Source organism: Plasmodium knowlesi, assembly GCF_000006355.2.
Source record: "Plasmodium knowlesi strain H genome assembly, chromosome: 8".
Classification (NCBI taxonomy): Eukaryota; Apicomplexa; class Aconoidasida; order Haemosporida; family Plasmodiidae; genus Plasmodium; species Plasmodium knowlesi.
Genome location: NC_011909.2, coordinates 330,840 through 343,472, shown reverse-complemented (window position 1 = coordinate 343,472; position 12,633 = coordinate 330,840). Strand labels below are relative to the sequence as shown.

The following is a 12,633-nucleotide window of genomic DNA, read 5'->3' as shown; positions in this document are numbered from 1 at the left end:
GCGCACCTTTACCCGCACCAGCACACTGTTGAGAACTTGAACGGCGAGGCAGACATATATTATGACCATTAAAGGATTCGCGCAATTTGTGAACAAGAAAATCCCGAGCACCATAAAAAAAATAGATGACATAAAAAGCTTCACTGGAAAAAAGTTTATAATCGATGGAACCTTCTTCCTTTACAAATTTATGTACGTAGCATGGAAGCATATAATTAATGATAAAAACCGTGAGAAGAAATATAAGGCCAATGACTTAACGACACACATTCTGGTTAGACAGTACATGATTAAAAAAAGCATCGATTTACTGAAAAAGCAACATGAGTATTTCAAGTCGTTACAAATTAGCACGCTATATATTATCGAAGACATTGGAGCCAGGTATGAATTGCAGCCTGTGGATTATAAATGTAAGAAGCATGTGTGGAAAGAGAGGGATTCTCTGAGGAAGAAAAAAAACCTCTTCGACATTTTGAACGTAGATGCATCCAAGGGGGGGGGTACGAGGAGTGGGGACTTACCAAGTGGGGAAGTCACCCCTAGGGGGGAATTGACAAATGATGAATCGCCAAATGTACACTGTACAAGCAGTGCGGTGGGAAGTGGCGAGATAAGCCAAAGTGGAAACGCCAACCCCACTGCGAATTCCCCTAACAGTGCAAGCAAACCGTTTGGAGAACAAAAAAGCGCCATCAGCAGCATGAGCGAAGGGAGAAACCAGAAGAAGAGCAAAATGGAAATCGTTGTGGACGAAGATGGTATTCACGATTTGTTTAAAAAAAATATTTTTATAAAAATTAATTCCAAAACGGCCAACGATATTTACAACTATTTGTCCCGGGAGAAAATACCAATTTTTATAACAAAAAATGATGCAGAGAAAGAATGCGCAATTCAGTGCTCTCATGAGAAAGACATTGTCGTTTCAGACGATACGGACGCATTGGCATTTGGAGCTCCAAACTTAATACGCTTCATTATGAATAAAAAGAAAAGACATATAATCAACAAAGATGAACTGCTTAATGAGTTAAACATAAGCTACGAACAGTTTATCGATTTCTGCATCCTTTCAGGGTGCGACTACAGCGCTAAAATACCGGGCATTGGGCCGGTGAAGGCGCACAACATTATTAAGAAGTACAAAACGATAGAAACCTTCTTGGAGTCAAGTGCTTTTAACAAGTATAAGAATTCCAAGCTTTTCAACCAGAAGCTAAACGGAATATCCATGTCGCTTAACGATTATATTGTTAATGAGTTTACATATGAACAGGCACGCAAGGTGTTTTTCAACTCCTATTGACGCATCCGAAACTTTTTCACCCGTTATAATATTAAAAAAAAATAATAATAAAATTATTTAAGCACATTTGAGTGTAGATTCTACACATTAGTTATTTTTTAAATCTTCAAATTGTCACAACAACATTCTCAATTTTAACAACTTCATCGTTGGTTGTCTTTTTTTTTTTTTTTTTTTTTTTTTTTTTCTTTGCGCATGCGTATTGCAATTTTTTTGGGAATATATTTTCTGCGTTATAGTTAACACACTTTTAAGCTTCACATGTTTGGGTTATCTCCCTGGGGAATTCAACTTTCCCCTTTTTTGCGTTTTTCCTATGGAGATTACCATGTAATTATATTGCACTTCCCATTTCGCCTTAAAAGTAGCAGGAAGGGAAAATGCCTTCTACCAGCTATGTACGCAATTTTGCCCTATTGGTGGTCCTCCAATGAGAAGTAACTCCACGGAAAAGGATGCAGATACTGTTATACACACACATTTCTTCTACTCGCTAAAAGCGAAACAGGATTATGTTTTAAGAAGTTAAATGAGTGGACATTAATTGTCAAGCATACACGCACAAACAGGTGAACGTGTAGAGTTCGGGGGGAAATGGAAATGAAAGGCAAAGTGAAGGAATAATCAAAGGCAAAAGATTTGGGATGAAAAGGTGACAACGAAAAACAAGTTTCATTTTATTAAAAAAAAAAAAAAAAAAGCCACACACAAAGCAGCACGCTAAGAGTGGCAAAAACTTAAAAATTGAAAACTTTAAATTAAAAAAAAAAAAAAAGGGGAAAGAAAAATATGTGATAAATAAAAGTCGAATTGTGGTCTACAAAAGATTAAAAACTCTTGCTGCGCCACCCCACTCGTCTCCCCCTTAATTCACTTCTTGTGTGATCTAGTTGCATGTTTCCCCCCCCCTCTGAAGGGAGAAGGGATCAGCTGTTCAGGCAAGCGCTGCAATACCAGTCATTCTCCATATCGGGGGGATTGTCAATAGAATACTTGCAGCAGATCCAGTGATACCATTTTTCACATTTGTCACATCCAATCCAATTTAGTCCATCGGCTGGGGAGCCATCACTCAGTTCTTCATAGAAACTTTTGCATACCGGACAATAAATTTGTTCCTCCTTTATGAGTTCATTATTTTGTGTGTGTTGTTTTCCTTCCTTCATTCCATTTTGGTTCACTTTCACCAGTTCCTTTTTCGTACCCTTTGACTTCTCCACAGAATGTTTATCCTTGTTCACAATAAGCTCGTTCAGATGGTATGTCGTGGAGTTCATATTGACATCAAACTCAGTAGAGACATTTGTCTTCTGTGCATGGCTGTTGTTGCTTATCTGCGTTGGGCTTATTAGCCCAGTGGATGCATTTAACATGTTGCTACTAAAATTGGTGTTTTCAAAATTGTCCTCATAGTTTCCGTTTTTATTTTTTCGATACTTCCTTCTCTTTGTTCCATTCCCTTTGCCATTCATGTCGAGGTTTAAATTATAACAACTAGAATCATTGGGAAGGTTCTTCTTTGCTGTCTTCTCATTCGGTTGCAGTAAATATTTTTTTCTCTTTTTTTCTAATTGGTTATACTTATCCCTTTTGGTAGAAAAAATGTGTGGATTGGTTTTGGCACTTTGCAGATTGGCCAATTGTCCATCCTTTTTCACGTCCTCACTTTTGGCCTCGAAAAAGGGGTATGTATTATTGGGAATAGTTTTGGAAGCACTGTAATATGGCATCGTCATCATGTTTTGATTCTGAGGGGTCTTGGTCCCTTGATGAATAAAGCTATTGCTCACTATGTTGTTAATCTGAGAATATGCCTTGGAGTTAAAGAAGGAAACATTTTGAAATGATCGAAGTTCTTCTGTTTCATTTTCAGACAACAATGAGACTGCGCTTTCTGTTACATTGTCATCAATAAATGAGGGATCGTTTTTGAATTTTCCATTGTTACTTAAGTTTGCAAATGGATTTTTTCCACCATCTGCTCCTACTTGTAGTGCTTTACGTTTATCTTGTGGTAAGTTACTACTATCTGTTGCTCCTTTTCTTCCCATAATGAGATCAGAAATGTGGTTGACTCCATGTCGTGCATCCTCTGCTTGCATGTTCTTCTGTGCGTGGGATGAACTCTTAGAATGGTGTTCAATTAGGAACTTCAAATCTTTGTGAAAAAAGTTTTCTCCGTTGTTGTCATGATTACCACCTGTGCTTTCCTCATTGTGGAAGATACCCGCCGCAATGTGCTCTTCATCCAAGATGTGACCTAGACCTGTTTTCTTCTTGTGGCTTCTTTTAATATCATTCGATAGCAGATGAGTAGATTTTTTCAAAGCGTTTAATTGCGTCCTTTCGAAAATGGTATTGATGCACGGATTTTCCTCTATCTTGATTGGCTTCATTAAATGGTTAACGCAGTTCTTATTTAGTTGCTTAAAAATGTAGGTGCCCATTAGGAAATTGTACAAATGGTTGAAGGGACTGTCGAGGAAATTCTCAAAAAAGAACAACTTATTTGTGTTAATAAAATTTGATACTGTGCTTTTTTTACATGACTGGAAGGTATGCTTAAAACAATAAGCCTTCTTCGGATTGTAAATATCAACACGGCCAAAAAAATTGTCCATTTTGCACCCTAATAAAATTCCACATGAAATATGGAAGGACATATCGCAGTCTGTATTGCTGCATGTGATAACTATTCCATGCTTAATTCTACAGTAACTACAAACCTTTTTAATTGCCCCCGGTTTCGTTTCGTTCATGTTCTTTTTGCAATAGGCTGTATTAACGTATTCTAAACATTTGGGGTGAACAAATAGTAGTTCTTTCTTCGCCTTATCTTCATGACAATTTAGAAATCCATCTAATCTGGGACAATACATACAGAAACCTATTTTCCTTTTTACTTGAAAATATTGACACCTCGGGCATACAAACTCATCATCGTTATGATTCTTTTTGGTTATATCGTGCGTATGTTCTTTGGCCTGCTCAATCTTTGACGATAAGCCCTGTTCCGCAAGTTTGCTATCAATAGATTTTCTTTTCTCCGGTTGTTCGCCTCCATTTTGTGCATCATCCTCGCCGTTCACAATTACAGCGTCTCCTTCCACGGGAACAGCAACCGCGTCCGTATCAATTGCCTCCACGTCAACACCTCCATCAATGGAACCATTTTTATTTCCATTTTGTTTCTCCCCAGATTGAGCCCCCTCGGATGGGTCAACGATAATAACCGACTCTCCTGTTTTATTTTCATTATTCTCATCCGTTACCACCACGTTGTCATTATAATTTGTCGTATCAGCCGTGTGTAGTCTGTGTCTGTTTTTGCTTGGTCTTCCGACTTTGTTGGGGCGTGTTGCGTTTCTGATGCGTTCTCTCACCCTCACAACTGAGTGGCTAGGCGCCTTAATTTTCGTCCCTTCGTTCAGGTAATTCTTAATAATGTCGATATTCATTCTGTGGCAACAGAAGTAACAAATAAATACGTTGCACATGCAGCATTTCTTGAGTACACTGAGTGATCCTAATCTGCGCTCCTTTTTATTCTCTAGATGTTCTCTGAGGTTGGACCCGCAGGAAGTAGTGTAGTTGCTATTTTCGTGATTGTTGTTTCCGCTAACTGGGTCTCCATTTCCAGTGATGTTAGTATTTCCACCTTCAAGTGCGTACGTGTCACCCCTGCTTGCGGCCTTCCTCTCATCCCTTCCCTTCTGTGGGTAACTGGACCTGGATAAGCACACACTGCATAACATTAAATCCTTATTATTCAACAAGGAGAGAAATTGAAGGAAAAAAGAAAAAAAGGAATCTTCATCCTCATAATTTATACTGTTGATGTGATACTTTTCCAGGATAAGCTCCGACAGTCTTCTCAACTGGAAATCATTAAAATGAGGATACAGTAATAAAATATTTTCAAAGTTCTTTAACTTTTTATACTTATCGCTTAGTATGACGCTATTCAATTCTTGCAAATCCTTATGCATGTACAAGAAATCATGCGTAAGTAATTTGAGGAGGGAATCCTCATCAAGCATGTTTTCGTTGTAGATATTTTTGAAGCTACTTATGCTTATAATATTGTTGCACTTGGTACTGCTAATTTTGTTTATGGTTTCTAGGTCGAATATGTCGATGGACGTGTTCTTCGTTCGGTTTTTCTCCTCCAGTTCTAGGAACATCTTTCCTTGTTCATCATCTGCATCTGGATCCATATCAGTTGCGCATTTAGTCATTGGCGCGGTAGCGCAATCGGGCGACGTACTGCTCTGTTCATTTTCCACTTTCGTAGTGTCCACCTCTGGTACGGTGATTCTCTTTCTTACTCTGCTTTGATCTGATATGGAAGTCACCACATCGTTGCGCTCCTTAGACAAGTGCTGATCAAACGCCTGGTACAAATCGTTAAAATCGTCCATAATGCCTACATTGTTTTGCAAATCCTGGCTATATTTATCATAATTAAAATAAACAAATTTCTCAAATATGGAGAGAGATGATAAGGATAATAAATTAAATAATTTCATATCACTAATTTTAAGGTAGGATTGCAAAATGTATGCATCAAATACTTTAGACATATTTACTTTATCTTCCAATTTATTTTTATTAAATTCTTTTTCACGAAGGATTTGGTATTTCCTTAAAATTTCGGTGGGCGCTTTTTTCTGGGAATGATTGGAACAAAACAAAACTAATTTATTCGATTCGTTCAATTCGATGAGATATTTATTCGACGATGTGGCACATGATATGTGATAATACTTAAAGCAGTCTGCAATGTTACACTTAATTATTCCCGTGTTGCTTGACCTCAAACAGAGAGAGCATTTATACTTGGTCTTCTCCCTACTGCTAATTTCTATTTTATCATTAATTACGCAATTGCTTATTAATGCACAACGGATATGACACCACTGATTTTTATTTTTAGTCCTCTTAATAGGACCTCCTCCCATGTAGAAGGAATCGAATTCGCAAATGCAGCAAGTGGGAATTTTAAAAATGAAGGAAAAGTTCTTACTATAGTTGTACTTCAAAAGAAGGTTATTTTCATCCGAGTCATTTTCATAAAAAGGGAAATTACGATCGATAAATTGGGATAAATCGGAATTCGTTTCGCTAAAATATTTTTGTGCTATAAGTGTTTTTTCTTTAAGACCCATCTTTATATCCACATCTTGCTTGGTATCCTCTGGCGGATGCACCTCAGACTTATTCACTCCTTCACTGCTATTCTGATAAGTACATTCGTTTGTGTCATATTCTCTTTCTGTCTTGACATGGTTAGTAGGATTTATAGGGTACAAGTTCTGGTTACAGTTGGAATTATTCAAAATATCATTATTAGGGGTCAAAGTGGTACACGTGGCTTCCAAATTATTTTCTTCATTTTTACTGTTGTTTTTATTCATATTAAGCATTTTAATTTTGTTTAATTTTGTGCTGCCTAGGGGTCTGCCTCTTTTCCTTACAACCACAGTTGTATTACCATCATTCGTTTGAATATTATTCTTGCTTGCATTGCCTTTTTTGGCTCTCAATCTATTTCTCCTCTTTAATTCTCGCTTGGATATTTTACTATGATGAGAATTTTTATCCTTCTTTTTTTTATCTCCCTTTTCATCCTTTTCCTTTTCTTTTTCATTTTCCTTTGAATCATCTCCGTCACTTTCTTCCAAATTTTCATTTATTAGGAACGGTTCCTGACGGAACATTTTCAGATGTTCCGGTTTTAGTGCATAAGCCTGGGAGGTGTACATTGAGTGCTTATACGGAATTAGGTGACCATTTCTGATGCTACTACTAGGCTTAGTTCCTTCTTCCCCTCCTCCATGGAGAAGAGTCTTCTTCACAATAATGCAATTGAAAAATATTTTGTACTTATACAAATGGGTGTTCTTCAAAACCACTTTTTCGAAAAAGTCATGAGAGTCTTTAATGTCCACGTTGTATTTCTCCTTGTAATGCGAAACATCCCCGTCCATATCAAACAACAGCAAAATTGATTTATGCTTATAAATGGCGCTAATGGGGTCGTTCCTATTTATGGTGATTTCCTCCGGGGGGATATATTCCTTCAATTCTTTTTTTATATCTAAGGAGGAATTACCAAATTCATCACAAGATCTGGATAAATATTCAAGCTCTTTTCTTTTCCTCGGACCACTTAAATTTCTGATAATTTTAAAAGCCGTGGAATCCTCTATGAACAAAATTTGATTCCTTAGGTATGAGCATAATGGGCAGATCCATTGTTCGTCGTCCGGACTTTTTGCGCTATCCTGATTGGCATCATTTTCTCCACTTCCACTTGTGGCTGTAATATTTGTTCCGTTGATCTGGTAGGATGATGCAGCAGGGGAGGCTATTCCTTCCGTTTCCAAAATGTTGCTCTGTTTGTATTGCAACTCATTTTTTGTGTTACTCACTAGGGGAGGATCCTTCAAAATGGAGGCCTCCTCCAGTTCTCCATTTTTTATCGAATCCATTCTTTCGATCTTCACATTAGTGGTACCCTCTACCCCTGCGGATGTTGGATTCGAATTTTTATTCGCTTCTCCGTTCGGGCAATTATCTTCGTTTATAGGTTCGAGGGATGGCTGACCTGAACCTTCCCCTTTGATTCCGTTCCCGTGTTGATCATTGCAAGATGTCTTCATTTCGACATTTTGGCTGACATCTTTTTCTTCATTCTCACCCTCCGCTTCACCATTTTTACCATCCTCCCCGATTTCCTCACATTTCGGAGTAGTAAAAATACTAATGGGCGAATCAAAATTGATATAACAATCGGAGAGAAGAGACTTTATTATGTTAAGGTTAACCTTCTTGGATTCGCTTTTCTTAGTCGTACCGTTGGCAGTCCAAGAAGATTCATGCTGCTTACCGGTAGGTTCCTCTGATTCGTTCTTGTCTGAATTCTGTGAACTTCTCCTAACAATGTTATAATTTTTAATATTCCTGGAACCCGTGCAAAATGAATGCATGGGTGTGTAACAACAGTCACAGAAAACTATGGGGTTATCTTCCCAATCTTCTCCCAAACTGCAAATGTTGCATAGGGCCTTTTCAGTCCAGTTATTTGGTAACTGAGAACTGTTGCTAATTAATATTCTTAATTTTAGCAAATCTACAATCTGCTTGGATAGCGTATATGTATGCTTCGTGTTTAGCTTATTTTTTAAATACTCATTGATATAGAAGTTGATCATTTTATCCTCGATGGAATACCAGTATTTGTAAGGCTTCTTTTTTTCATTCTTTATGTTATCTAGCAGCTTGGTCAGGATTTTCCTCTGCTCCTTTATGTTATGCACGTACCGGGAAAAGAGCACGCATATTTCCTTATTAATACTTTTCATATTTTTCGCATTTTTTGCATCATTCTCGCTTTTTACGTTCCCTTCATTGGTGTTGTTGACGATTCCATCTGCACTACCTACCACAGGTAAGATAATTCCTGCGTCATTGCTGTTTGGTCCAACTCCGAATTCCGAGGCACCCCCATTGTGCAGCTCACCAAGTGGAGAGTTGTTATCACTGGTAAGACACGGTACAGTTTTGTCTTGGTCGTTCTGATAATTCGCGTTGTATTCTCCCAACCCAGATGTACTCTTCTTGATTAGTTTTTTCTTCCGATTTTTTAATTTGTTAAAATTTATACAATAAGCACGTATCTTCTTCGTGACCGAATTGCTGTTATTGTAATTCACATTCAAAATGTTTTTTCGATATTTGTCTAGATTTAAATTTGTTAATATGAACTCGAAGTATATGCTGGATTTGTATTGATTTCTTTGCAGCGAAAAAATGGAACTATTAAAAGGCACTGTCGCTTTATTCGGAATGGAGAATTTGAACTTCCTGAGGAACTGAAAATTGTAGTATTTATTCTGCTTCTTCAATCGTAACTTTTTCCTATAGGAGGATTTCCTCTGACATTCACGGTAAGCACTTTGGTGCTTTTTATTTTGCACTCCTTTTGAGTTATTATTATGACCTGGACATGTGTTACTGCTAAATGGAAGGTCTTCCTGGTTAGTCGTTTCAGGGTCTATTTGATTGCTCACTGCGCAAGAGGCTCCTTCCTCATTGAGCAATGGCTCCTGCGATTCCTTGCTCTCGCTCATGTTGCTAGGAGAGCAAATCATTAAAGACTCCTCCAATTGGCTATTAACTGTATGACTATTTTTATCCTCATTGGTGTCGCTTAAAAGGTTCGTTTCCCCCATTGCTATTTCTTCACTTTGTACATATGACTGTTTCTTCTCACCCGTTCCATCTCCAATTTTTGGCACCGAATGAGGATCCCATTGGGCTACGCCATCTGCGTTATCCTGCATAGCCTGCTCACTGAGGGGAAGCTGCTCATCTTCCTCCTCATCCCTCACGTCGCTACCTGAATGCTCTATCTGCACCTGCTCGGATTTACTGGAATACTCCTTGGCTTCGCTACTATACACATTGTTTGCAGATTCGTCATCCTTACTTCCGTTGTGCACCTTCTTTATCTCAGCGTCAGTCAGTTCTAGGCTGTTGGTGTCGTTACCAAACTTGTACTTTTCTTTCTCTAAACTTTCCAAACTTTTATTCACAACTTCATGTTCGATTTTGTCGGGATAATTTGCCTCTTCCTTCAGTTTTATCGTTTGCGAGGCATCGTCTGTAATGATTTTTTTTTTTTTTTTTTTTTTTTTCTTCTTTTTTAATTTTCCACTTGCATCCTTACGTACTAATAGGCGTTTTTTCCTCTTCCTAATTTTCCTGCATGCTATTTTCTTATTGACATTTTTGATGTGAATGTACTTTGACTTGGCATTCGTTAGCTTTAAATTTTTCACCTTATAAAGTAAATTTTTATTTTTTTGCCTTTCCCAGTAGGGCAAAATATTCCCCAGAATAATTGGCAAGGAGGCATAATTCTTCAATTCATCCAAAATGCTGTTATAACATTTCTCCTTATCCTGGATGGACATTTTAGGGTTTAGTATGTTCCTTCTATCGCCAAAAGTAATTTCCGTAAGCAATTTTGCTAGAGCTTCCTTCTCACGGAGGTCTTCTTCCTCCTTAAGTAACTGTTCATCCTTACCCGTTTCTCCATGCACACTACTGTTTCGCTTGACAAAGGCCTTCTCCCAACCGTTGCTCTTTTCTGCATCATCCTCATTCTCACCGTCCACGTCGATCTTTTCGCTAAAATCGTAATTCTTGGGAATATAAATCGAAATGTGGAGTCCATTGGGCACGGGTTTGTTCTGAATATACGGAAGTTTACCAACTCCATCGTATTTCTTATTCAAAAAGGGGTTAAAGAAATTCGAGTCGTGCTTATTTGTTCTACTGGATCTAGAGGGAGTGGCCCACTTTTCCATCGGCGACTTGGAATATTCATCGTTTTCGATATTTTTCTTCAGTTTGGTTTCACTCTCCTTTTTAGGGAAAACTTTTGCATTTTTATAATTAATTGATTGGTCATAAGGGTACCCCATGTTACCTTCACCATTATGTAGCATCATCCCATTTTCATAATTCATCAAATCAGCTTGATGATAAAACCCTCTACTGTATATTGAAGGTGGGGGTGGAACCATAAACTGTTTACCATATAGTACGTCATTCCTGTAAGAACTAATTCCGTTGTTTAAATTTAGTGGACCATTTGACAAAGGATAATTCTGCGTCGAGAATTTATTATTTCCTTGTTTGTCTAGGAACATCGAGGGTTGTTCACCAATTCTATTATTCATATGACTGTTCATGTGAAGATGCTCCAAATTGATTATGCTTCTACTATTTTGCGTGCTTCGAAAATTGGGAATATTTCTAGTTCCCGAATTTTCAATGCTAAGCCTATTAGTGTTGTTTATATTCGTGCCACATTTCTCCTGATTATTCTCCCCACTGTAGTTGTCATTTGGGGGTCCATTGATCTCTTCTTCCTTGTTCACAGGATTAAACATTCCTCGAGTCATATCGGAAAGCGCACAGGGGAACATATTCATTTCTTCATTCATTTTGTTGTCGAACTGACTATTCACAAGCAAAAGGTCGTTCTTCTGCATGGGCATATTTACGATCATTCCCACATGGTTCATTTTGTGGAAGGAGTTACTCTTACCAAACGGGGGAAGACTATCATTTGGGTTGGCAACTCCTGGATTGACGCAAGGGTTAGTGTCATTTTGGTGCATTCTATCTTTTTCATCGTTATCATTTTGATCCTCTCGTAGTTTATTAACATTCTGTTCATTATTTGACGACATGACCCTTGTAACTGGGGCTGCGGTTATTGGAGTCGAATCAGTATTTACTTCACCCATCTCTTTGCCCATCTTGTTAAATTCTGGAATCACACCTGTTTCCCTAGAGGTATTTTTCAACTGGGCGTAAGTGGGCATCTGACCATTGCCATTGTTGTTCTTCTCGCCATGATTAACACTGCTATCGACTATATTGACAAAGGGGGTATTCACATTCCTTACGCTGACATGGTGAGTCCCACCCGAAGGAGGGGAAACGATGTAGTCCAGGTGGTCCACATTGTGCGGATTGTCTTTTTTGGAATTCTCCTGAATGTCAAACATGGGGTCATTTCCAAGGAGATCCGGAAGGTCGGACATGGGGAAGGCTCTCATGAAGAAATTGTTCTCCTTAAAATTACTCGGCTGAATTTGGCTCAAATTTCTGCCCATATGGAAGGGGAAACCACCAGGATGAGCATTCCTCAAATTATGATGATGCAAAGTATTCAACAAGAATTCATTTCTCGCCAGTGGCATAAATTCGATAATGCTTCTTCTTTGTTCATATGATAAGGCATTTTCATGATTGGTAATTTTTTTATCAATGCTGTATGGATAATTTTTTGGATTAAATCCGAAGAAGTTTTCCTCCTTTTTTATATCATTTACAATATCCACAAAAGGGATAACTGCTCCATTATTTTCGTTGCCTTTTTCATTTTCTTCATTTTTAAAAATCAAGTTTTTATTTTGAGAAATATAATCGGTAATGTTGGACGTATCATTACTCCTTTCATTTGGATTTAATTTTATTTTTACTGAACTGGTGTAACAGTTAATATTTTGGAAAATTTTTTTATTAATTTTTTTGTTCTTTATCTTGCTACATATGTAATCTGTGCATTTGATGTGATCCTCAAAGGCAGAAATTAATCTCTTGTCAAAATTGGAGAAATACTGATTGTCGATGTTGGTCCAGAATTGATGTTCGTCTACATTTTCATTCTTTATGTTCCCTTCCCTCACTGTGTTCATCACATCGTTCTTTCTCCTTCCATTCTTTCTTCCTCTATCCAT

At 37.8% G+C, this 12,633-nt stretch overlaps 2 protein-coding genes across 2 annotated transcripts; one reads left to right on the top strand and one right to left on the bottom strand.

Annotated features, from left to right (window-relative positions):
* Positions 1 to 61: 61 nt before the first annotated feature.
* On the top strand, positions 62 to 1,309 carry PKNH_0807200 (flap endonuclease, putative; the record flags this gene model as incomplete). Its single annotated transcript, XM_002258677.1, has 1 exon — positions 62 to 1,309. One exon carries the CDS (start codon positions 62 to 64, stop codon positions 1,307 to 1,309), a length of 1,248 nt encoding a protein of 415 aa, XP_002258713.1.
* A 926-nt stretch (positions 1,310 to 2,235) lies between these two features.
* On the bottom strand, positions 2,236 to 12,633 carry PKNH_0807100 (zinc finger protein, putative; the record flags this gene model as incomplete). The annotated part of the gene is made up of 1 exon (XM_002258676.1): positions 2,236 to 12,633. One exon carries the CDS (start codon positions 12,631 to 12,633, stop codon positions 2,236 to 2,238), a length of 10,398 nt encoding a protein of 3,465 aa, XP_002258712.1.